Genomic DNA, 27,275 nt, shown 5'->3' with positions numbered 1-27,275 from the left:
CATAGGCAAAACACTCTCTGACATAAATCACAGCAGGATCTTCTATGACCCACCTCCCAGAGTAATGGAAATAAAAGCAAAAGTAAACAAATGGGACTTAATTAAACTTAAAAGCATTTGCACAACGAAGGAAACTATAAGCAAGGTGACAAGACAGCCTTCAGAATGGGAGAAAATAATAGCAAACGAAGCAACTGACAAAGAATTAATCTCAAAAATATACAAGCAGCTCATGCAGCTCAATTCCAGAAAAATAAACGACCCAATAAAAAAAAATGGGCCAAAGAACTAAACAGACATTTCTCCAAAGAAGACATACAGATGGCTAACAAACACATGAAAAGATGCTCAACATCACTCATTATCAGAGAAATGCAAGTCAAAACCACAATGAGGTACCATCTCACACCGGTCAGAATGGCTGCTATCAAAAAGTCTACAAACAATAAATGCTGGAAAGGGTGTGGAGAAAAGGGAACCCTCTTACACTGTTGGTGGGAATGCAAACTAGTACAGCCACTATGGAGAACAGTGTGGAGATTTCCTAAATAACTGGAAATAGAACTGCCATACAACCCAGCAATTCCACTGCTGTGCATACACACCGAGGCAACCAGAATTGAAAAAGACACATGTACCCCAATGTTCATTGCAGCACTGTTTACAATAGCTAAGACATGGAAGCAACCTAGATGTCCATTGGCAGACAGATGGATGAGAAAGCTGTGGTACATATATACAATGGAATATTACTCAGCTATTAAAAAGAACACATTTGAATCAGTTCTAATGAGGTTGATGAAACTGGAGCCTATTAAACAGAGTGAAGTAAGTCAGAAAGAAAAACACCAATATAGTATATTAGCGTGTATATATATAGAATTTAGAAAGATGGCAACGATGACCCTATATTCGAGACAGCAAAAGAGACACAGATACAAAGAACAGACTTTTGGACTCTGTGGGAGAAGGCAAGGGTGGGATGATTTGAGAGGATAGCATTGAAACATGTTTATTGCCATATATGAAGTAGATAACCAGTCCAAGTTTGATGCATGAAACAGGGCACTCAAAGCCAGTGCACTGGGACAACCCTGAGGGATGGGATGGGGAGGGAGGTAGGAGAGGGGTTCAGGATGGGGGGACACACGTACACCCATGGCTGATTCATGTCAATGTATGGCAAAAACCACCACAATATTGTAAAGTAATTAGCCTCCATATTAAGATAAATAAATTAATTAAAAAATAAAATGAATACAGTAGAATAAATGAATAAATAAACAACTTTTTTTTATAAACAACTTTTTTTTTTAAAGTGCTAGAGTGGAACAGCTAGGACAAGTGACCCGTTTCTTCCTCTCTCCCTTCCCCCATGGATCCTTTGTCAGCAGCAATACTGGGCCTTTGCCCTCAGGCTAAAGCCTAGGGAGGGCCCTGAGAGCTCTCCAATGAATAGGAAAAAGAAAACAGAAAGAAAACCAGCCTCAGTCAAGAGTGAAACCCTCAAAAGTGCTCTACCCCCAGAGGAAAGCCCTTCTTTATCAGTTGTGGGGGTCCCAGACTTTCTGCCTCTCCACCCACATAACCTAAAGGGAAGACTGCCTGTTGACAAGCCCTACCCACTTAAACAGAACCCACAGTCAGCTCTCCCATTCCAGAAAGAGGTTCATGGGAGAAGCAGATCAACACAATTTTAGAGGAAACCCATGCCATCCAACCATAAAAGCGAACAGATTTATAAATATAACCAGACAACTAAGGTCATCAGACATCGGAGGAAAACTGTCAACATAAAACAGAAGGACCAAGATAAAGAAAATGAAACTGATCCTAGAGGAAAGAGAGATAAAGGAATGGAAGAAAACAGAAAACAAATGCATTGTGATGTCTATCACCAGAGGGCCTTGCCAGTGCTGTACTACCAGATTAGAATGTTTTACACTTTCCCTTCTATCCCCTGAAAAGAAAATTTAGTAATTTGGTAAAGATTTACTAATTCCTTACAATGTATCAGGAGGCAAGGATTCTGAGATTTGCGTTTTAATCATCTTTCCTCTAAAAGCTAATGGTAGGGAAATCAGACAAGTCAACTATGATGTAATATGTCAAACTCTATGATTGATTAAGCACAGAAGAGGGCATTTTATCAGCTGGGAGGGCTTATTTCACAGAGTGGGTATTTCTTCAACATTAGTGAATAAAAAAGGAAGGAGTCATGAGCTTCCCTGGTGGCTCAGTGAGTAAAGAATTCGCCTGCAATTCAGGAGATGAGAACTGGATCCCTGGGTTGGGAAGATTCCCCTGGAGGAGGGCATGGCAACCTACTCCAGTATTTTTGCCTGGAGAATCCCCACGGACAGAGGAGCCTGGAGGGCTACAGTCCATGGGGTCACAAACAGTTGAACATGACTGAGCGACTACACATGGATGCACTCATGATATTTACAGCAGACAGCTTGAACAAACAATATGTTTAGGGAAATAAACTCAGCTGGACATGGGTGAAGCTCAAGGTTGAGCATGAGTGAGTTGTGGAGGATAAAGAAAGAAAGATGGGCAGGGGTCAGAACTTGTGCTATGCTTGCAATGGAAACACTATCCTCTAGGCTAGGGTTTTACAGACATATTCAGGGAAAAGAGTCCTTGAGAGGCCCTTTGTAAAACAAACAAAACGCTGATATATTTAACTCTTTCTTATGTACTGGAAATAACTTTCCTAGCAGAAACTCTGACTGTGTTCTAGGTTATCAATATAAAATCACAACCACAAGCATAGTCACATCAGAATACATGAGATCCATTGTTTTTTTGAGTTTTTCCCTTGATGCTTGTTTGTTGTAGATCAATCACCAGCAAGAAGGAAAGAAGAGAAAGGTGACAGAAATTTCAGAAAATTTTAGGCAAGAAAAACTGAAAACTGAAACAATTCAATCCATTAACTTGATTCTTTCTGTGAACTAAGAAAAAGATGGTCAATATTTGACTTTAGCTAAAGGCACTTTCCTGTACTCCCCAGGTCTATAGATTTCTTGGTAATCTAGTTTAAAAAGTACTTCTGGATGCAGTAAGCAACTGAAATTTTTAAAGGGGTCCCAGGGCCAGTCCACTCCTTGTCGGGGGAGAGACAGGTATGGGAGGTCCTTAGACAAAGGACATCTGACAGAGAATCAGAAAATAGAACTAAAATGTGGAAGCTGGAAAGGTAGCCGTTGTTACAGTAATCTGGGGGCTTCCCTAGTAGCTCAGTGGTAAAGAATCCACCTGTAATGCAGGAGACACAGGAGACACAGGTTCGATCCCTAGGTCAGGAATATCCCCTGGAGGAGGGCAAGGGGACCCACTCCGGTATTCTTGCCTGGAGAACTCCATGGACAGAGGAGCCTGGTGGGTTACAGTCCATGGGGTCGCAAAGAGTTGGACACGACTGAGCGACTGAGCACGCATGCAAGTTACAATAATCTAGAGGACCAGGCAGAGGAAGGATGGGAGAAACAGTGTACTTCAAGGATTAAAGGACTATCAGGCTATTTGGAGCTAATCCCATTCATGATGAATATGCCAGGAAACTGTCAATCTGCTTCCCTGGGTCCAACTCAGAGCCTTAGGAGGGTAAAAATAGATTAGATAATATGGTCAGTGACAAGATTCAGAGTTAACATTCTTCTGGAAGATGGACGGGATGGGGCTGGAAAGACAACAAGGTAATCAATTAGGAGAGGACAATTCAGTCATCTAGGAGAGAGGGGATGTGCCCTGGACTAGGATGTTTCCCTGGAGGCTAGAAAGGAGTAGTGTAATCAAGAAGCTTTTGGGGATGAGGAAGCCACTGGGATTGGGGAGTAATCTGGGCAAGAGAGAGGAAGGAATCCTGGATGGCTCCTAGGTCTTGGACAGTTAGGTGAGTATAGTAGTACCATTCACTGAGATGGGGAGAGCCTGGAGGGAGAACAAGTCTGGGTAGGAAGTGGAGTGGCGGCATGAATTAATTTGGGGTCCTGGCAGATGCAGGATGGCTTTGGGGTGTCCAAGTGGAGATACCTTGGACTCAGAGGTACCTGCACTTACAAATCTTCAGTTCAGGGTTCAGGTATACATCTGGGGTTTATCACAATGAAAGTAATAGTGAAAACCATGAAAATGGATGGCAGTCATCCCAGGTAAACATATAGAATGAGAAGAGGGGAGGGGTGGGAGGAGCATGAGGATGGGAGATGCCAAAGTTTTAAGGGGTACAAGGGGAAAAGGAAGCACACGGAGAAGGATAGTAAGAGGCAAGAGGGAAGAGATTTCAGAAGGATGTCAACAAAAAAATAGGTCAACAGACTACTGGAAAGGTCACTAAAAATTAACCCTACAAAGTATTCAACTCAAACCATTGTGTTGAGAATAGTGGAAGCAGTTTCAGGGGAATGTTATGAGCAGAAGTCAGGAAGTGTAGGCAGGGAGATGGGAAAACAATTTTCTCCTGAAGTTTGTCCCAGGACCAAACGTGCCACTGTCGGCATCTCTGTGGTCCCACCTGCGACCTCTCCCTCGGAGCTTGGCTGAACAGATGGTCACAGGATCCTTGCAACCCTGGCATGCTGTCATCGCATGAAACTGGCCTTGGAGATGTCCTCGAGCCCCTTTTAGCTCTCGTGATAATTTTCCTTTAGTGGAACTAAGGTTCCTTGTCTAAGAACCGAAGCCTCTGATTTGACTGATCAAAGTTTATCACATGCATTGAAGCCACCTACTTGGCAGATGTAGTGAGATCTGGGCCCAGGACAGGATGCTGGGGCGTGGGAGGGGAAGAGAGCAGGTGGTAACTATGCAGATAGCATGCCTAGCAGAGGAGTTTGTTACATTTCCTATTTGTCTGTCAAAACAATTTTATAGGAATCACAAAAGCAATCTTATCATGGTTCTAGAAAAAGTTGGGATGTGGGGTAGGGATTTCCATAGCTGTTTTTGTTTCAAAGGCAATCTGATAAGACCATCAAAAGCCATTCAGAAATGGGTAATTCTACACACTTCAATAATTCAAATCACTGTCAAAACATTGGGTGTTTTTGAAGCTATTGTTGTTTGTTTGCTGTTTACTAGTATGCAAGGAGTTGGCAATCATCTGGAAAACTCCTCATAGCTTAAACAAACACCAGAAAACTTAAGGTGAGAGTGTTTTGCTATTGCTTGTTTCAAAGATCTTTCAGGCACATCTTTACTTGATTTCTCAACAACCTAGAGGACAGGCAAAGAAGGTACAATTGCCCCTTTGTGTATGAGGGAACTGAGATCTGTAGAGGGAGAGTAGATTTGCTGGAGGTTCACAGCAATTCATTGGTACCCCAAGGTCTAGAATTCAGGTCTCTTAACTGCAGCCTAGTTTCCCTATTCCAAATAGACAGATCAGCATCAACAATTATTTGATGAATTGGAACAGTGTAGACAGGCAACTTGGCTAAATCAACCTAATATTCCTACTTTAACCTCAATTCCAGAATTTGGGCCTGAATTATACAAGACTCTACTTCTCTTGGCCTTGGAGAAGTGTATTTTTCTTTTCTTTTTCTTTTTATTGGTGTATAGTTGCCTTATGATACTGTGCTAGTTTCTGTTGTACAGCAAAGTGTACAGACACACACACACAGTGTGTGTGTGTGTATGTATGTATATATATATATATATATGTATATATATATATATATAAAATGCTTTTTGGGTTTTCTTCCCTTTAGGTCACCACAGAGCACTGAATAGGCTTCCCTGTGCTATACAGTAGGTTCTCATTAAGAAGTGTATTTTTCTTGAATACACTTGGAAAGAAAGTGTATTTTCTTTCCAGTTAAATTTTTTTTACTAATTGTTAGCACTCCTTTTTGCTTTATGCCGTGTAGACTTGACTTGAAATGCCACAGGGATTTTGTTGGGTTTAAAGATGAAAGAAATCTTAAGGAGCCAGCAGCAAGCCAGTCATAAAATCAATCCAAACTTTTGTTGGTGTTTCTTTCTTTCTCCATCTACCAGGTTCCCGCTTTATATTAGTAAGATTGAAATTGAAATAAGCCTATTGCTGGTGGATTCATCTGTCACTTTCCTTGAAACTGGTGAACCCCATACGTTAGACAGTGATAGGAAAATACTGCCATTGTCTGTTAAGGAGTCTATGACATTTCAAGGCAAGAATGAATATATGGAAGAAGAAACTTATTTCTTCTTTACTAATGAAAGGGAAAGCCTGGAAGTGAATGATATGGTTAGGTTAAAAAAAAAAAAAAAACCTTTACGTAACTTTTTTGCTGGGAGAGAAGACTGCGAAGCACATTTTCCAGGAAGTGTGGGCTGCGACGATTGTGTGCTCTTAACTAATCCTGAGTAAGGTGGCCACTTTGACAGTCTTCTCATGCTGCCTCTGCCACCTTCTCAGTCAGAAGACATCATTTCAACTCTAACGCAGCATGATCGAAACATACAGTCAACCTTCTCCCCGCTCTGTGGCCACTGGACCACCTGTCAGTATGAAAATTTTTATGTATTTACTTACAGTTTTTCTTATCACCCAGATGATTGGGTCAGCGCTTTTTGCTGTGTATCTTCACAGAAGATTGGACAAGGTAAGATGAACCATGGGTCTTCATTAACTAAATTTACGGTTTTTATTGATGTGTGGGTTGGTTGGATTTAGTGCTACCCAAATAATGGACAATGTTAAGAACCCAAATAGATAAATGGTCTCGTGGCATAGTGGTTGTGGTCTAGTTAGTGAGATATTCTATTCTTTTCTCTGGTCAAGACCCTTGACTCTGGAGTCAGATTGCTGGGTTCAAATCTTGACTCAATCCCCTACTCGTTTTCCGATCCCCGGACAAGTTATTTTACATTTCTATGCCTCAGTTTCCACATCTGAGAAATGGGGATGATAATGGTACTCACCTCATATATTAAATTCAAGCTAAGACCAGAACCAGGCACAAAATAAGCATTGTGGAGACATTAACTATAATGTTTTGCTAATGTTTTGCTTAAAAAGTAAACTATTTTTTTTCTGATGGAGACAACTGTTTTTCTTCTAAATTTTCAACAAGAGAAGGAAAGCATCAATTTGACCTGAAAATTCTTAGTGCTTCAGGTTAACATAGACATAAAGAAGTCCCCAATTTGCAACTTATAGTGGAAGTGGTGGTCTCTGTATAATTCTCAAATGCTGATTTTAGTTGTAAGCTGCTCAGTTTCCCTCTGAGATGTTGTGCATTCTTAAATAGCCAGACTTACAGAACAAAAGAGTGGAGTAAGTTAGTAGGTTGCTCTGCATTCTTAAGAAAAAGTTGCCATTAGGATTTATTCTGTTTCCATGTGTTTACCCATCTCCACTGATGAGCATTATTGGCTGTGTTGACAAATTATCAATCATGGATGAAAAGGAGAAATTTTATCAATTATTTGTCTGGTCTGGATGTGGGAATTGTGGAAGCACAGCATCTGGAGACTGTGTTTTCTCAGGGATGTGCGAGGGGTCTTTATTGAGCCACCAACCTTGAATTATGACCATAGGATTTTCTATCAGGATACGGTGGGGCAGGCAGAATTGAGGCAATTCACTGGGTTACTACAAATTTTAGGTTTCACTGCTTAGAAAAGAGTCGGATTCTGTGTCTGGTTGTTTGTTCATGGGCTGGTGGGCTCTGCTAATCAAATGCCCTGCCAATCAAATATTTCCCCTAGCCTCAACAGGGGAAATACTGACCTGGGTAGATCCCTGTGTGGGGAAGATCCCCTGGAGAAGGGAATGGCAACCCACTCCAGTATTCTTGCCTGGAGAATTCCATGGAGAGAGGAGCCTGGTGGGCTACAGTCCATGGGGTCACAAAGAGTCGGACATGACTGAGCGACTAACACATACACACACAGAGACTCAAATTTACCCTGGCACTTGGGTGTTCTCTTAATGACAGTGAAAGCCGCTGGCTAACTGGACCTTGTTTTGAATCTAAAACTGTAATCTGAATACAAGAAAATGTCACAGAATTCGTTGATTAGCCAAGTGACTTCCATACATTTAATTATTGCAGGACATCAGAAAATAAAATATCTCAACTTTGGGAATGAAAGATGATTTCTTTAAAAATGTAAATGCTTTTTGCAGATACTAAAGTTAAAAAGAGAGAGATGTAATTAGAGTTTGAGTAATTGAGACGCATTGCAAATCCCCTTCTTTTTATAAAGCACTGGATCACAAATGTTAAAACTAAGTGGGCAAATTAGCTCACGAGAAAACTATTTTATAGAATATGTTTATAATGACCTATCATTATTGAAGCAATGGGAAATATGACCATTAAAGAACGTCGCTGCTAATATACATGAAAAAACGTACACTTTGTGAAGAAATTTCGTTACAATGGCTATGATTTCTACCTAGTGTTTCAGGCAACATCATATTCTCTTTGCTGGCTTTTGTAGATTTTTTTAAACTGCTAATACTAAATATCACTAATTCAGTATCATTGCTTAGTCGCTAAGTAGTGTCTGACTCTTTGCGACCCATGGACTGTAGCCTGTCAGGCTCCTCTGTCCATGGGATTTTTCCATTAAGAATACTGGAGTGGGTTGTCATTTCCTTTTCCAAGGGATCTTTCCCACCCAGGGACTGAACCTGAGTCTCCTGCATTGGGAGGCAGATTCTTTATCATTGAGCCACCTGGGAAGCCCCAGTCCAGTGTACTAATGTGTTATCATTCCTCATTTATATTTGCAAAGCCCTCTTGTGTTGCTGAGGCTATGGAAGTGATTGTAGAGGCAGACCATTAGCTGCCTTCTTCAGAATTACAATTTCTCATGTCCCTGTCATTTCAAAAATAGATAGAAGACGAAAGGAATCTTCATGAAGATTTTGTGTTCATGAAAACGATACAGAGATGCAATAAAGGAGAGGGGTCCTTATCCTTACTGAACTGTGAGGAAATTAGAAGCCGGTTTGAAGAATTGGTCAAGGTAAGGACCTCAGTCATTGCGAAAAAGATCATTGAAAAGTTTTGGAGGGGGGAACCTGCTAGGTTGGGCAACTAAAACCTAACCATGTAAAAGTTTAAACATGTGTCGGGTATATACTATAGATACAGGTAGACATACATATGTACAAACGTGTATATGGGTGTGTGTATAAAAAAGCAAAAAAGAAGCCAAAACTCAATGGTTTAAAGGGAAAGGAAAGTTTAAAGTGTGCTCGCTCATAGGAATGCCCTTAAGAAGAACAAAAAAGGCTCTCTCTGGAGAAAATACACACTCTCCTGGGCACATTCACACACGCACGTGAGCTCAGACAGGCAGATGGCTCGGGGGGAAAGGATGAAGTCCACGACACTTGCTTTTTGCATTTTCTTACCTTTCCATCCAAATCTTGGTGCCTTCCCACTGAGGACCCAGGGTCTGGTCCTCATTTCCCAGGGAAGTGATAAACACGGGCCACTGCAGTGTTGGCAGGCCACCAGTTAAGGGTTTACCTTCAATGGGGGTGATGGGGACTTCTGAACACTGATAGACTCTTAACATGGGAAGGAACGCTTTGCTTCTCTCATGATGGAATTTCAGGTATCATGTAAGTAAGATCTTTTCGTTTTACTGTGAGGAGAGGTGTGGGCAATGGGTGATGGACTGTCTCAGTGCCACTCGAACCAGACTCCATAGAATACCACCTGCTCATGGAGCCAGTCTGCTCTAGGGCCAATCAAGACCCGAGGCAGAGAGAGTTTAAAGTTGTCTTGCCCAACAGACTGGTGCCCAGCATTAAGTCACTGCAGTGGTTCATGTTGTTGTGTTTAGTCGCTAAGCTGTGTCTGACTCTGTGACCCTATGGGCTGTAGCACACCAGGCTCCTCTGTCCATGGGATTTCCCAAGTGAAATACTGGAGTGGGTTGCCACTTCCTTCTCCATCAGTGACCTATGATGGGTGCCTAAAGCAAGAGTTTTGGGACAGTTTACTGAGGATGTGCCTACAATATTAATCTCATCGTCGTAGACAAGGGGTCTAGGAGCTCTTTCTCCAGAACAGCATCTAGAAATCTTTGTGCCTGTTTCCCCCTCAGAACAGAGTTAAACACACCTTGGGCCCTCCGGGGACTTGGGGGTTGTGAGCAGGAGGCCACATCCAGGCTGAGGACAGTGCTGTGCCAGTTGGGTGGGTATCTAGAGAAACCAACAGGAGTTCTCACATACAGATAATGTGTAATTTAACCCAGGAGTGGAAGGGCCTGAGATCTTATTGCTGAGCTTTTTCCTGTCCTCCTATACTGTCCCTGGTATGTCATTTAATCCAGTAGTGAGGACTCTGGGAGCTTATTCCTGAGTCACCTATGGGAATCAGAATGCAGCTCAAATCTGTGGCTGGCTTTTAGGTTCTCCACAGGAATGCAGGTTTTAGAGGAAGACTCCTAACTCTTTACATGCGAGGCTTGGAAATGATTTGAGTTTCCCTGGTTCCTTGAGGCTTCTGGCCAGTATTACAGAATATTGGAAGGTGTTGCAAATTTAAATGTGATTAAATCCACTTGGAGATAAATGCTTAGCATATTAAATGTGCTTGGCTGTGTGATCTTGAGCAAATGACTTCACCTCTCTGGGCCTCATTTTTCTCAGTTATCCAATGAGAGGGTTGAGATGTTCCACCAGGCACTACCAGCTTCAACATTCTATAATTCTGGGATCAGCCTCCAGTTCCCCCAAAGGCATTGAGAATGATTGTTGGTTTCTTCCCTCCCTCTTACTGAGAGTTTTATAGTTGTATTGCCAATATCTCATGGCTGTATTTCCGGTCAGATATGCAAAGCTTCCCAAATCAGCTACCAGGAGAAAAGCAAGGAAAAAGTCAGTTTTGTCTCTCCGCTTATACTTGCATGAAAAAAGTGGCAGCTCCCAAGTTTCATATTCTGAAAAGGCAGACCTTCTCAGGCATGTCCACCAGAGTGCCTTCTGTGAAATAGAGGAAGCCTCTTGCCTCCACTGCTGCAGGGTAGAGTCCGAGTCAATGCCCACGACAGTCAGAACCAAAATACTCCAGCTCCCTCTCCTCTTCCAATGACTGACCCCACTCCAATATCCATGCCATGAAACTTCTCATTCTAAAACAAAATATTTTGGACTTTTTTTTTTAACCCAACAGGCCAACAGCAAAATAACCCCAAATTGGATCATTTATATTCTTAGCTAATGTTAACAGGCTTTCTTTCTGGGTCACAATCTGACTACTCCAGAGCAACCCAAAGTTGGAATCTCAGGAAGCGATGTTCAAAATCATCAGATCCAATTATCAACCCAGAGCTGCTGCTTCTCCCCACAGTCTCTACCCAGCAGTCCCTCCATCTCTGTTGGAACACCTCTAGTGACAAAGAACTAATTACTTCCTGAGGCAGGTAGAACCGAGCTGTCACTCTGGGCAGAAGATGGGATTCATGGTTGACATTAGGTAAATGGAGGCGGCATTTTAACTAGTATAATTTCACATTAAATCTTCCTCCCTGCCCAACCGCCTGCTAGAATGATCAGTTCCATGATTGTCTGCTGGTCAATGCCCACGATGTCTTCGATAAGGTCAGAGCATCTCCTTTTCGAGTTAAAGATCAACCTATCCATCCCTGCCAAACGAGTTCCCACTAAGAGAAAAATAACTCCTTCCAGATTTTCTAAAATCAACTTTAAAAAGTCTGTCAGTTGAGGTGGGGAGTGAAGCAAGAGGAGGGGGAAGGCTCTGGGGCGTGTGGCTGGGGGAAAGTTCACAGAAAGGCAAGGCCGGACGCGTAAAAGACAAACTTTGCTGACTTCACATTTTCATGTTGGCCAAGCCCTGACACCAGGGCAACCACCTAGTCTAAAAGTATCTCGACTTCGATCATCACACTCCATCTTTTGAAAAGACACGAAATACTCTTTTGTTGGCTTATTATCTTACAAACATTTTCCTGTCGCCGCACTTTCACGCCACCACCCTTGAGCTCAAGTGGAAAGTTGAAGCTCTGAGCCCCGTGCAAGCATTTTGAGGCGCAGGCTGCCCATTAGGCTCCATGACATATACTCTCACACCTGACACCTGAGCCCCTCAGTAGTAACAACACTTTTAATTCCTTTTGAGGGAGGAACAAAAAGGAAGGGTGCTGTGGAAAATTGACTCCAGTAACGGGAAGGACCACAAGCCTTTGATTATCCAAAGATGTGAAAATATTATTGCTGTTCTCCTTTGTGCTCAGAGCACAGGCTGATGGTGTGGGTTAAGCCCTGCCTCAGAGTGTGATCTCATAGTTTCTACTCTTGGCTTCAGCCTCAGACTCCTTGGGTGACCTCATGCCTGCCAGTTAAGCCCACCAGGCCTTTTATTCAGTATCTTTAAAATGGCAACAGCAGCCTTTACTACCTTCCAACCTGTGTAGATGACACTCTGTGCTAGCTTTCGTAAGGGCCTCTAACCATCCTGCAGTTGCTAGTGAGAAGCAACCCCTTAAGAAGTACTGTGTTTGCCTTGGAATCTCAGCTGCAGTGACAGATTACTTAGGTTTCTTCTACATAGATTATTTTAAATAAGAACAGGCCACATGAGGCAACAAACAACAAGAGAATCTCTTCAGCCCATTGAAATGGACAACAAAATAAAAAAATGTCTGAGGGTCTTTTCAGGGTCTGGGATTTCTTCCCAGTGTCAAACTTACTACTTCCATTTCCTAAGAGGTTTCAGACTAATTTTATTCTAATAGATACACACCATGTTTTATGTTTAGTAATATTCTATCTACCAGTTCCCAAGGAAGAATCAGCTCCCCATTCAGCATTATTTGTCGATGTCTCTCAAAGCTGGGGAGGTTGGGGTCATAGGAGGGGTCAGGATGGCAACCTCTGGCCTGGCACAGTAACAAAGCCCAAATTCTGTTTCCAGGTCTACCCCTGGGCTTTCTGGGCTGTCAGCTCATCTGTCAAAGCCCTGGGCTCTGAATTACAGTAGGATGGAATTATTGACAGGATCAGAGTCTATACGATAATCCTCACCAGAAACAGACAACAGAGTAGTGACAGATGTCAAATGCATGCAACCTCCCTCTAAAGACCCCCGCCAGAGTTCCTGTCAAAATGACCTTTCGCTATGATTCTTATTTTAGGATATAATGCAAAACAAAGAAGTAAAGAAGAAAGAAAAAAACTTTGAAATGCACAAAGGTAGGTTGCTCTTTACCATTTCTATGAATACTTAAAAGCAAAAAGGAAACTTTAGGCTGACTGTATTGAACAACGCCAAGTTGAATCAGGGAACCTTTAGCCCTGGAAATGAAGCAGGAACACAGCTGCGAAATCAACACCTTCCTTGGTGCCTGTTACTTGGAAAGGATTTGTGTGGACATATTTACAGGGAAGGCTGTGCTCCTTTAGTGCTGACAATACGAAGTATGAAGAAATTGTATTATTTTCAACACCTTATAGCAACCATGCAGCCTAGTGACATCTACGGAGGATAAGATGACCAGACAGTCAGCATTTGGTAGTGGTGTCATTCATCACTCAATGATAACAGTTTTTCATGGGGAACCACAGCCAGTAGAACCTCAGGGATCAAGAAGTGATTCAGTATGACAGCCTTGTTCTTTGCTCTGTTCTTGATGTCCGAGCGTCTCAAACATCCCAAAGTTGAAGGGACCTCTTGACGGTCCTCAAATCTCTCACCATCCCCAGGTCCTGAATCTCCTTTACACTAGCACTAACCGTCTTCCCTCTGAACAAACATGTCTAGACACCTTCTAGCTCATAAGGCAGCCTGGGCCATCTTTGAATGACTCTAATAATTAAAAGAAGGTTACTATATACTCAAGAAAAGTCTTTTCTTCTCTGGAGTTGAAATTTGTTCTTGTAATCTATTCACTGAATTGACTTCTGATCTTTGGGGCCATACTAAGCAAAGTATATAATTCCTCTTCTACACAGCAGCTGTCCAGATGTTGAAAATGACAATCATGGCCCCTGAGCCTTTTCTTCTCCAGGATAAACCTCCTTAGTGTCTTCCACTGTTCCCCCTTTCCAGGATTTTTCCTGTTCTTTCCTGGACACACTGACTTCCCTTTGCCTGTTAGAATGTAGCACCCAAAACCAATATAATAATTCCTGGGGTGACCTGAGCAGCTGAGTATGGGAGAAATGAAGTGCTGGTAAATGGGTGTTGTTAGAGAGACTACTATATCACAAAGTCAGTGTAAAGATGGTATGGCTTGTACAAACTTAATATACACAAAGAAATGCATTCATACATATAGAGATACATATACTGTTCTCTGAGGCAAAGAGCTTGCTTTAACTGTTGGTCTGAATGCAAGGGGTTGCCTGATTTCCATGAAGGCTTTGCTTTCAGAATGACTGTAAAATACGTTGAGTGGTACCAAATTGTCTGTTAATTGCCATGAAACTTGAGGAACCAGTTCATGTGGGTGCTGCCTAGCAGCCTTTGAGAAAATGATATACTTAACAAAACTGGTCATTTAGGTCACACAACTTGACTCAGTATTTATAGGACACCTACAAGGTGTCCAACTCCAAGCTCATTACTGGAAAAAAAAGGAACTTCCACATCATGTCTGCACTTAAAAGATCAGCACAGCTAATTAAGGAGCAAGTCTTTTACATGAGCAACGGTTGGAGGTAGATATACTGTGGCCAGTGCTTGACCAAATCAGACACCGTAAGCATCTTACTAGCTAAGTGTGTAGACATGACCTTGGGGCTCACTAAGATGACCAATGGATGGGAGCTTTCTTAAAAGCAAGATTCAAAATGTGTTTAAAGAGGATCATTTTTCTTTAGCCTGTGTCAATCTTTGTAAAGCGAAGTCAAGTACTGAACTACTCTTGGAAGAATTGGGCTCAGTGGAAATAATCAATTCAATTGTTCAGATTTTGGAAACAGACTTTGCCCTCTGTGGGAGGGATTTCAGGCCATCTTACCCCTCCTTTCACATAACCTGTTTAAGTACAGTCTCTATGACCCAGCTGCAGAACTAGACCAAATTGTTTGGTGGCCAGTTTCGTGTTTCTTTGTCCTGACAGTTGGCCTTTGGTTTCATTTCAGGTGATCAGGAGCCTCAAATAGCGGCACATGTCATCAGTGAGGCCAGTAGTAAAACAACCTCTGGTAAGTCCAAAGCATCTGCGCGTCAGTCACCTGAGTGAGGGGCAGGCCAGGAGGCTAGAGTCAGGCAGCCTAATGATTAGGCTCCTCTCTTCCTTTGGGGCCCAATTTACAAAGCTCCCCAGACACGTCTCATGCACTTGCCTTTGTCTTCAAAGTGGGCTCAAATGCACAGATGGGACTTGGAGGAACAAAAGGCAGTGGAAAGCAATCCCGATGTTCTCATTAGGTTCTTGCTCTGTAGTTGATTCTGAATGATGAATTACTGGGTGGAGGGACCATTATGCTGACAACATAGAAGAGATGGCCCCTCTTCACTGTGTGTAAATGGGCCTCAAGGGGTATTTCCTGCCATCTTCCAACCCCTGTATGATTAACCCCCACCTCTTTGGGGCCAACCTTAGGGAAATTAAAGGTAAAATCATTCTGCACAGATCAATATGTGCCAGTACGTTAGATTTTCCAATGAAGTAACAATAGACGACATACTGGAATCTTTTCAACTCTGAATGATTTATCTTTCCATATACGTTCTGCCATGATTCTAGCCCTCAGATCTTTTTTCCCAAATCTGTACCTCATACTAACTGGCATTGGAGAATGTGGCCCATCTGATAAACGGATGGAAATGTACACACTAGCATAAAATCTCCCATCTACATAAGTGCATGCCAAGAGCATTAAAGCAGTCTGAAAACTTCAGCACAGTGCTCTGGAACGGAGTTCTAAGCAGTGTGTGTGTGTGTGTGTGTGTGTGTACATGTGTATATGCACATGTGTGAGACACAGAGAAACAGATAGAAACCGAGAGAGAGGAAAGGAGACACAGCCTCATCTCTGAGGCGGCTCGGGCTTCTCAGTGGGCGTAACACATAGGTGGTTATCCCGGATCATGGTACAGGAGTAGGAGTGCTGGATAGAAAGGTTTTGAACACTGAGGTTTAAGAACCATGACTGCCACTTGTTGGGTGACCTTGGGCAAGTCCGTTTCCCTCGCAGCAGTTTCCTCTCTCACTTCACGAGGTGACTCTGAGAATCAAATCAGCTAATATGGAAGAAAGTTATTCTGTCAAGCATTGTACAAATCTAAAGTGTCATTCCTTAACTGACTTCCCTGTAGCTGTCAGAAGAGTAACATAAAGCCCTTTTTGAATAACACTTACTCCCACAATATTTCGTAATTCTGCCAGTACCCCTTTCTCAGAAAATACACTTAGGGGAGAATATCACAACCATATTGACATGTTCAGGGTGGTCATCCACATGATACCCTCTCATCCGGATTGGATGGATGCCAGCCACAGAGACACCTCTTAGAAGAATAGCTTGACTTGGATAGATGTCACGGTGCTCCCACGTTCTGCCAGAAGGTCCATGATGGCTCTTGACCCTAGTGTAGTTGACAGTCTTCAACCCGGTAGGTTTGCAGAGGATCAGATGAGAAGAGAGTCACATTTCTTACCCCACCCCAGCCACAAACTTCTCAGACCTACTTGGTCATGCTGTTCTAATCCTGACCTACCTCTTACAGCAAGGACAAAAATTAGGTAAGGACTTGATAACAATAAACCTTGTGGACGGAAAGATAGGGAAACTGCCCGTGTTTTCTCAATCAGATAGTCTAAAATTGAACACATCATAATGAAGACTTTCTAGAGTGGTCTGGAGGCCCAAGCAATGTCAGGTATTTCAGGATGCCTTTCCTGATTATAAAAGGGTGAATCTCAACAGGTGGCGTCTTGTACACTGATAGGCCTAAGACCACCAAGCAGGAGTGAAAAAGAAACAGCTCAAGGAAGCAAATGCATCAGTACTTTCAGTTCTCCCCACCCCCACCCCCCGCAGCCTCGCTCTCTGTGGGAGCTGAGATTTGAAATCGGCTGCACACACTACTTTGAACCCACTCAACATCTCAGCCGAGAAAATGGCACATTGTTGGTGGGTACTCTGGCTTAGCCACAAGAATACAGGCACTTTCAAGTTGGTGGCGCCCACTACAATGGGAGATCAAAACACACAGTGAAATGACAGGTTTATTTTCATACTTCCTTGCCTAATTTTAGTCGTTGCTGTGGGAGGCAGACTAGGTTTACAAGAGCCCAATCAGGTAGGAAGAAATGGGGGTCTTGTCTTTGCTCTATGCTGCGGCTGAGTGAGAGAGATCAGCAAGTCTTCGATTTTAGAAAATTCAAGGAAAGCAAGATATGAAAGTTGATATTAGCAAGGCTTTTAGCATTTTGGCACGCATGATTTATGACATGGGATTTTTTAAATCATTCGCACTGTCTGAAGTTCAAGGGTCAATTGGCTTTAAGAGCTTTTAAGGGGAGAAGGAAACTCCCTGTGCTGTTACTTGAGTTAGTCTGCACAGAGAGTCTCAGGGAGATTGACTTGCCCAAGCTTGAATAAGATCTGGATTGGAACCCAGCTCCGTCCAACAGTGCAGGCCAGGCTGAATGGTCAGCCGTGGCTCCTCCATTGTCTCTGAAGGCTGGAGGGGTCCTTTAGACTCCCTGACGCCGCAAACTTGCCTTCCTGTACGAAGTCAGTATCCAGTATGGAACTTTATTGTCTGTGAGAATCTGAATCACATATGCACAACCTCACCACAGCTTTCCCCCTTCTCCATTACAGTTCTCCAGTGGGCCCCCAAAGGATACTACACCCTAAGCACCAACCTGGTAACCCTCGAAAATGGGAAACAGCTGGCCGTGAAAAGACAAGGACTCTATTACATCTACACCCAAGTCACCTTCTGTTCCAATCGGGAAACTTTGAGTCAAGCTCCATTTATAGCCAGCCTCTGCCTGAAGTCCCCAAGTGGATCAGAGAGAATCTTACTGAGAGCTGCAAACACCCACAGTTCTTCCAAACCATGCGGGCAGCAATCCATTCACTTGGGAGGAGTCTTTGAACTGCAACCGGGTGCTTCGGTGTTTGTCAACGTGACTGATCCAAGTCAAGTGAGCCACGGGACCGGCTTCACATCATTTGGCTTACTCAAACTCTGAACGGTGTAAGCCGGCAGGCTGCAGCTGGGCTGATGCTGGTGGTCTTCACAATCCAGGAAAGCAGTTAAGACCACTCCCCCGTTGAACTGCCTATTTATAACCCTAGTATCCTCCTGACGGAGAACTATTTATTATACATCCCAAGGCATGTAGGGCTGCAATGAGTAAATTACTGGGCAGGGGAAACCTCAACAGGCCCTGATCCATAAGAGCTTATATTCTGAAGCAGCAACTCCACTGACACAGACATTCAGAGTCCTGTGAAAAGACACCATTATGCACAGCTCGAATTCTGAGTAAACAGCAGAAAATTAGCCAAGTTTAGTTTTGTTTCTTTGCATGCAGTGTCTTTCAGTGGAGGATATATTTGATTTCTCAGTGAAGATGCCAAAGGGAAATGGGGAGCTTCAGCTCACATTAAATCATGGTGGATTCTGGGTCCCCGGGGCCCTGGTGGAGGTGGGGCAGACTTTAGGAAGTATAAGGCAGTAGAGAACCAAAACCCTGCCCCCACCAGCCACCCTGACACTCATTCTCATCCTCTCTTTCTCTCCTACACACACACACACACACACACACACACACACACACACTGAGTCAGGCTGTTGCTCATCAAGTATCTTATTTCAACCCTGTTCCTGTCTCCACTACTGTTGATGGGGTGGGGGGTGGGGGGGAAGAGACATCAGCTCTGAGGCTGCACACTCCTCCCTGAGAAATGACTGTATTTAAAGGAAACCTATTGTATCTACCTGTAGTCCTCATTGTTTCCAGAATGAACTTGTGATTATCTTATTTATTTTTTGAATAATAAAGATCTCTTAACATGATTGTTGTTACTTAGCATCTGAAGCCCCAGGCCAGGTTGGGAGGGTGCAGGTTTGGGGGAGAGGAAGAGTGTGGTGTTTTCAGAAACTTGGTTCTGAAGCTTGTGGCACCACAAAATATCTTGGTGACAGTACACTCCCTGGAGGGTTGTGATAGCCTCTGATGGATGACAGGGGAGCTTAGCCAGTGAGAAGCTTGTTCTGGAAATGTTGCAGGAGATTGAAAAGAGGCTGGGTTTTCTTCTAGATTAGTCACAGCTAAGTGAAGCTTAAATGAGAAGCAGTTGCTTATCTTTTTAATAGTTGTCAAAGTGGTTCCACCTTAGGTAAGAGGACATGGAGTGGGGACCAACCGAGGGGAAGCATTTGCCTCTCTCGGTCTTGTCACCTCCAATTGAGGGGGTTTTCACACAAGAAACCCAGAGTGGCTTCATCTTCCTGACCAGTAGAGGGCCCTTCCTCTGGCAAATACAAGCAGAAAAATATTACTGTAGCAATAAGAATGAGGCTGAGGAGAGGTCAGTACAGTTCTTGGCTGCTGGTCCTGCTCTTTGGTCCTCTGGACAACACAATCCCTTCTTGGCTGAGTGACTCAGAAGGCCTTAGAGCATGAATTTCTAACATGAGGCTGAAGAGTTGCTAGACAAACTTGCTGGGTTGTGTACTTTCTCCAACAAGAGAACTTTGGTCTGACCCTGGGTGACATTGTGGGTTCAGAGATATATCCACAGTGCTATCTTGTCCTCCGGAGTGAAGACCCTTCTACAGTGTCACTCTCACATGGGAGACTTGAAGAAAGAGGGGCAGCAGCTGTGGCAGCAAGAAGACCCTGGTCATGATCTTCTCACAGGTGAGCCAGGCCCCCATCTTGCTGACGGGAAGGCTTGGCCCAGTCCCAAGAGAAGACAATACACCGGCCATGACTGCCTCTCTCACGGTTGCTGAGAACCCACTATGAAGCACAGCCTTGGGTGGGCAAGAGGGTCATTAGAAGGTAATTCATGTCCAGGCCTTTCTACACTCACATCCTCTGAATGAAACCTTATCCCTGCACTTCGCCCCGCCTTCTTCTTCTTTGGAAATCATGATGTTCCAGGCTATCTCTACCTCTAGGAACCGAGTGGCTAATAAAATCTGTTATCAGAAGGAATGCTGTACACACAGAACTTCAAAATTTCTAGGCTATCTCCTCTGCTGCTGTGCTTCCTACTGTCCTCTAAATGCCACCTCCCATAGCCCCAGCCCAGAACTTTCTCCTAAGTGTCAGCCTCACAATCCAAGTGCCTTCAACCCCTCAGATGGCTTCCACCTGAGGTCAGCCTTACCCTTGCCAAGAACTCCAAGGCCCGTCCCCTCCTGTTCTCCTCCTGTTCTACCTGTTCACAGGGGGTCATCTCTCCCAGCTCAGGGCTTGAATGACCCCCTTCAGGCTACTAATGTCATGCCTTTGGTCCTGACCTGCCCCCTAGAGTGTGTCCCCTCTGCTCACATTTCCAAATGGTGGGCCAAGGGGTCAAATCCAAGGTATCCATATGGAGCCCTTGATCTTTCCCCTGCACGACGGGACCCACTTTCAGTGTTGCCCATTCCACTCAGGACAGCCTTACCCAGTCTGCTTCCAGAGCCACCAACCAGGCCTGACCCCTCACTTCCCTCAACCCCACATCCCGTCCCCCAACACAACACGTCAACCTTATTTCTTAAATAGCTCTTAATCTACCTTTTATCTCTACTGCCAGGATCCTAGTCTGAAGTCCTACTGTCTGTCTTCTGGAAGTTACAACAGCCTCCTAGACTCCCTGCCTCCACGCCTGCTCCCTCTCATCCATTCATCCTTCTCATCCATCATTCAGCAGTCAGAGGGAATTCTTAAATACAATCCTGATGTCCACCACTCCCCTCCCTTTTTAAAAAAAATATTAATTTATTTGTCTATGCCTGGTCTTAGTTGTAGCGTACAGGATCTTTAGTGTTGGCATTTGAACTCTTAGTTCCAGCATGTGGGATCTAGTTCCCTGACCAGGGATTGAACCCAGCCCCCTGTATTGGGAGTGCCAAGTCTTAGCCACTGGACCACCAGGGAAGTCTCACACCCCGCTCCTTCTTAATAACCTTAGAATAAAGACCAAAAATAATGAACTGATTTTTTTATTCTGCCAATGCCTGTCCCAGAGTAAGTGCCAATCCTCAGCTCCTCTGAGCAAGGCTACAAGTGCTTTCCTGCCTTAGGAAATGGGAGTGCAATTTTCTCTGCTTGGGCCCCATTTCCCTCCCCACTGTCCCCTGCACTGAGGCTCACAGCACTTACAAGGTTAAGGTGTTTCCTCCTATGTTGGGAGCTGCTTCAGGACCAAGACTTTTTCTGTGACAGTAAGGAAGACTTTTTCTATGACAGTAACTTTGGCGTCTACCAAGGGTCTGGCACAGAATTGGTTCTTTATTCTTTGTGTGGGAAGGAATCAGTGAATTAGTGCATGCAGCTGCTTCCAACCCAGGAGTCCATGAAATAATTCTGTGTGTTGGTGAAAGCAAGAATTTGCCATACTGTAGAAACCTTCATGACATCAAAAATATTTATAGGCTGAAAATATACTCAGGGAGGAGAGAATGACTGAAAATTATACTGTTGATAAAAACAGGTAATATATTTTTATTATATTTTGCAAAATAGTACATGATCATTGGCAAGATAGTCCATGATGTTGGTTACAAAATTCATGTAATATTTTCAAAGTTGTTCCAGTAAATGACGAGGACTTGGGTCCATTTCTGATCTACCTATATTAATAAAATTCTGATCATAAATTATCAAACTAAATTTATTTTTGTAAATTATCACTTTGCATTCCCGCTAACAAGTGGGGACAGGAATGCTTGAAATGATCAGTGATTTTTATTTTCAGATAAAGAGAAAATAAAGTATAAATAGGACTGTCTGAGTTCCTTGATAAGAAGCAAATGTCTACAAATACGAACAGTGTGCCCTGGCAAGTTATCAATACAGGGGCCCCAGTTAAAAAAAAAAACAACATATAGATTCCTGGTCTCCAGGAGGGAACACATTTTGTGTTGCATTTGACTGTTTCCAGGGAGAAGGCAATGGCACCCCACTCCAGTACTCTTGCCTTGAAAATCCCATGGACGGAGGAGCCTGGTGGGCCGCAGTCCATGGGGTTGCTAAGAGTCGGACACGACTGAGCGACTTCACTTTCACTTTTCACTTTCGTGCATTGGAGAAGGAAATGGCAACCCACTCCAGTGTTCTTGCCTGGAGAATCCCAGGGACGGGGGAGCCTGGTGGGCTGCCGTCTATGGGGCTGCACAGAGTCGGACACGATTGAAATGACTTAGCAGCAGCAGCAGAGGGCCTGACCGCACTGTTAGAAGTCACACTGCCTTAAGCCTTTAGAGCAGTCTGAAATACTTTGGAGACACAGACAGGGAACATGAGTTTCATTATTTTTCTTTTGCTCTGTGAAGCACATCTCTTAAAAAAAAAACACCGGAAATCCTCAGTGTAGTGCAGTGGTTAAGTCTGGAGTCAGACAGAGACAGTCTTAATCCACGCTCCACTGTTTTTCCAACATTATCACCACAGACAATTCATTTCATCTCCTCTGGGCCTCGGTATCCTCATCTGTAAAGTGAGGAGATGCTAAAAATACCTGCTTTGCAAAGTTGATGAGGATTTGATGAGACCATTCTCAGAAAACCCCCAGCAGAGTCTGCTCTCTGGAACAGATCATCCTATAAAGAGCACCAAAGGGGGTCCCCGTTGGTCCCCAGCACACCAGCCTGCACCCAGTGGCATAGGCAGACAGGATGGCACCTTAAAATGAAACTTCCGAGACCAAGGTGAATGGCAGCCCAGGTACACATGAAAGGCCTTGCCATGTAGTAGACCAAAGACCACACCCAATTTGAAGCAAAGTGAAAGCAACAACAAAAAAAAATAGGCAAGGCTAGAACAAGAACATATACCGAATACTAGAGCAGGTCTGTGTGTAGCAAAGACTTTCCTATAGTTTCATTGTCAAAAATGATTAACAATCAGAGGCTGAGGTTGCCAAACTTTACAGTAGCCTTAAGCAGTTCCAGGTTCCATCCTCAGTGTTGGTCCTTTAATGGACCGGAACCTGGTGGTCCGGAGAGTAAGAGAGAGAAAGAGGCTGATACCCCCTGGTTTACGTGGAAAGCCAACAGAGTCCTGTTCTTAGGGCTCGCGCTGCTGCACGTAGGCACCAGGCGCCCTCTCGAGTGGGTGAAGGCACAGTGCGCCTTCTCCAGAGGGTCTTAGAAGCCCGGGCAAGAAAGTGAGCTCAGCGGGCCTCCGCGCTCCAAGGAATCAGTCAGAAATAGAGAGAGAGAGAAAGACAGAAAGAATAGAACGAAAGAAAGACAGACACGGGGACCAAAGCTCTGATGGAGCAAAGGTGTTTTAATCAACATGACGTGGGCATATATACTGTCTTACAAGGTGGTTATTCTCAGCAAAGACAAAGATTAAAATTCCAGACTTACAAAACATAAGATGGCCCCTATCAAAGAGAGAGTTGCAAACAATCACCTTTTACCGTATGGCTCATAAAAAGGAAGAGGGTACTCATCACCGTAATGAGAAATGCCTGGATTCCTCAGCCCCGGGAAAGGCGTGCATCTCCTCTTAATTCCTAAATATTCAGGAATTAATAAGGGCCAGAGGGTTCCTGACAGATCCAAAACAGCACACAGGAAGCCTCTTGTTAAATGCTTCCTGACACTCAGGATATTTAGGAAGATTTTTTTTTTTAATCATTGGTTCCCAATATAAAGTATGTCAGCATATAAACTTCCCCCTTCCAAAATAAATGTAGCACAGGGATGTATTAATATAGTCAATATCCTGTGATAAACTGTAATGGCAAAGAACATGAAAAAGAATATGCATATGTATGTATAACTGAAACACTTTGCTGTATACCAGAGACTATCACAACACTGTAAATCAACTGTGAAGTGAAAGTCATTCAGTCATGTCCGACTCTTTGCGACCCCATGAACTATACAGTCCGTGGAATTCTCCAGGCCAGAATACAGGAGTGAGTAGCCTTTCCCTTCTCCAGGGGATCTTCTCAACCCAGGGATTGAACCTAGGTCTCCCACATTGCAGGTGGATTCTTTACCAGCTGAGCCACAAGGGAAGCCCAAGAATACTGGAGTGAGTAGCCTTTCCCTTCTCCAGGGGATCGTCCCAACCCAGGGATTGAACCCAGGTCTCCCACATTGCAGGTGGATTCTTTACCAGCTGAGCCACAAGGGAAGCCCAAGAATACTGGAGCGGGTAGCCTATCCCTTCTCCAGAGGATCTTCCCAACCCAGAAATTGAACCAGAGTCTCCTGCATTGTGGGCAGATTCTTTACCAACTGAGCTTTCAGGTAAGCCTGTACTTCAATAAAATTAATAATAATAATAATAATAATAAAGCCCCCTCCTTCCATACCACACTCCTCTGAGTAACCCCAAGAGGCAATCAGCAACTCTCAAGAAAACCATTTAAATATATAGCTGCTTTCCATTCTTCATTCCTGGAGTTCCATTGAGTTATCCATCACATTTTCCCTGCTAATGTAACTCCATTTAAAGCCCAGTAATTTTGGTCACTAAACTTATCTTCTGTACCTCTCTGATGGTAATTGCGTGTGTGTATGCATGCATGCTCAGTCGTGTCCATCTCTTTGACGTCATGGGCTCTAGCCTGCCAAGCTCCTCTGTCCATGGAATTTTCCAGGCAAGAATACTGGAATGGGTTACCATTTCTTAAAATCCCACATGAAACCTTTAGCACATCTTCAATCTGATTCACATTTCTTGTTACTATGAGTTAAAGATGTGTATTTTTTGAAAGATTTTTTTTAATGTGGACCATTTCAAAGTCTTTATGGAATTCGTTACAATATTGTTTGTTTTATGTTTTCTTTTTCTGGTCACAAGGCATGTGGGATCTTAGCTCCCCAACCAAGGATTGAACCTGCACCCCCTGCATTGGAAAGTGAAGTCTTAACCACTGGACCACCAGGGAAGTCCCAAAGATTTGGTTTTTTATCCATCCACCCACCCATCCAACAGTGAGTTGGTTCTGTGCTTTGCATGCAATGGATATGACCCAGTCTCTGCTGTCAAGTAGCTTACAGAATTTTGCATCACATGTGTGCAAACGTTGAAAGCCCACCATGAATGCTGCAAGATAGGTCAGAATCAGTGTTATAAGGGATACATGGGAAGGACATGTAACTAGGACAAGCAGGGGAAGGTGGGTTTCAGGAAAGGCTTTCCAGGACATGTGGCACAGATCGAGCCTTAGGGGATGTTGGGGGAGAGGGACCACATGGAGGAAAGGAGGGCCCAAGAGATAGAGCGAATTGTGTAAAAGCAAACGTGTGAAGACAAATAAAGGGTTCTGGGGAGCAGGCAGGAGGAGTCAGCTCACAGAGGGCCTCATGTGAGAAAAAGATGTTGGTATACTGGCCTAACAGCACATGCTGAAGCCCAATCTAGAAGAGCATTTGTGCTCACCTGGCAGAGAAAAACAGCTCTCTGAGCTCCTTAAATTCTTTTGTTTGCTTGCTTTTTCTTTTTCTTTTTTTGACTCTGTGGCATGTGGGATCTTAGTGCCCCAACCAGGGATGGAACTTGTATCCCCTGCAGTGGAGGCGCAGTCTTAACCACTGAACCACGAGGGAAATCCCTAAGATTGTTCCTTATTTTGAGTTTGTCTGATATTTCCCCATGGTTAAAATCAGGTTACACTTTTTGGATGGAAAACTACATACCTGATGTGTTCTTCTCGGGTGTCCTATTTGGAGGCAAGTGATGGTCACTGGCCTCTCATTGTTGATGTAAACTGTGATCCCTCACTTCAGGTGCTGTCCAATATCCCCATTCTATCTAGAGTTACTATTTCCTACCTTGCAACTAGTAAGCACTCTTTGGGGGAAACACTTTAAGACCATGCAAGTAATTTGCTCATCATCAAAGTTTCCCTCTATGTTTAGCATCCAATGGTAATTTTGGCCTGAATCGGTCTTTACTACAATGGCTGCAAAACGGGGAATTTCCAACTCCAGAGTTCCTTTCTCGTTTACCAGTCAATACTCATGGTATTATAAACAAGAACCTTCCTTTTCTCCCTACTTATTTATCGGTATAGACTCATAGATTTCTACTTTTTCCAGTGTTTTCTAATTCATTACTGTATTTTGGTGCTCAAATTTTCCCTGGTTTGGCCAGTAGGAACCTCTTCAAGTTCACACCTGGGTCTTTCTCACATGCCCCTCTCATATTTCTGAGCATCACTTTCTGGCAGAACAAGATGTTCCAGGCTCATCTTGTACCTTTCCTGCCTCAGAAGTAGAATCAGCCATTTCTCCAAGAAGCCCTTCTTCCTTTCAGTGCAGAGTATAGTGTGTAGAAACCAAGTTATGGGCACTAGGTATGTTCATTGTATTAAGATGTCACTTCTCCTAGGAAATGTATGCATTTAGATGTACATGTATATGCACATACATACCAAAGCTGTCAGCCTTAGCAAATAAAAATTCAGGATACCCAGTCATATTTGGATTTCAGGTAAACATTGAAAAAATTAGTATAAATATATTCTATTCAAAATTTGGGAACTGCTATATACCAAAACATTATTTGATGTACAGCTGAAAGTCCAATTTAACTGGGCATCTTGTATTTTATCTGGCAATCCTAATACATATAAACATACACAGTACATGTACATAAATGGACACATACACATGCAGAGATATATATGCACATGTGTTTTGGAGATCATGAGTTCATACAGATACTTGACCTGAGTCTAAATGGAAAAAGAACAAAGTTGTTTGATGTACAGGGATGGGAAAGGGATTCTAGACAGGACAAATGGCATATTTGGGACTTAAGAGAAATTCAAGGAGATCAAAATTTACTGAGTGTGGTAGTAGCAAGACACTACATTTTTAAACAGGTCAGTGACATAGTCAGATCTTTTAGATAATCATTCTACTGGCACCAAAGAGGCCAGACTACAAGAGGCAAAGAGATGCATGAATCTGAGGGAGAGATGACAAGCACCAGAAACAGGCAAAGGAGGATGGAGAGAAATTCAGGGGCTACTGCAGAGTTAAAAATGGTAAGACTTGATGACTATATGTATAAAGGGTTAATGTATATGTTTATACAGGGTTGAGGGAAAGAAAGGAATGAAGGATAATGCCTATTTTTCTGGTTGGGGCAACTAAGTGGCCAGGGATGCCATTTATTGGGATAGGAAA

The 27,275-nt window shown here is 43.4% G+C and overlaps 1 protein-coding gene across 1 annotated transcript; it reads left to right on the top strand.

Moving 5' to 3' along the window:
- The first annotated feature begins 6,149 nt into the window (after positions 1-6,149).
- Positions 6,150-18,717, top strand: CD40LG (CD40 ligand). Its single transcript, XM_043460160.1, has 5 exons — positions 6,150-6,596; positions 8,842-8,973; positions 13,120-13,177; positions 15,071-15,133; positions 17,765-18,717. The coding sequence occupies exons 1-5, from the start codon at positions 6,441-6,443 to the stop codon at positions 18,139-18,141; spliced, it is 786 nt and encodes a 261-aa protein (XP_043316095.1). The 5' UTR covers positions 6,150-6,440; the 3' UTR covers positions 18,142-18,717.
- The last annotated feature ends 8,558 nt before the right edge of the window (positions 18,718-27,275 follow it).

The sequence above is a fragment of the Cervus canadensis genome, chromosome X, assembly GCF_019320065.1.
Source record: "Cervus canadensis isolate Bull #8, Minnesota chromosome X, ASM1932006v1, whole genome shotgun sequence".
Classification (NCBI taxonomy): Eukaryota; Metazoa; Chordata; class Mammalia; order Artiodactyla; family Cervidae; genus Cervus; species Cervus canadensis.
The sequence above is the reverse complement of the archived record's forward strand: the minus strand, read 5'-3'. Positions and strand labels throughout refer to the sequence as shown.

Coding starts and splice junctions, on each gene's coding strand:
- CD40LG (XM_043460160.1), top strand. CDS start 6,441: ATGATCGAAACATACAGTCAACCTTCTCCCCGCTCTGTGGCCACTGGA. Junction 6,597..8,841: donor TTCACAGAAGATTGGACAAG/GTAAGATGAACC, acceptor TTTCAAAAATAG/ATAGAAGACGAAAGGAATCT. Junction 8,974..13,119: donor GGTTTGAAGAATTGGTCAAG/GTAAGGACCTCA, acceptor TTCTTATTTTAG/GATATAATGCAAAACAAAGA.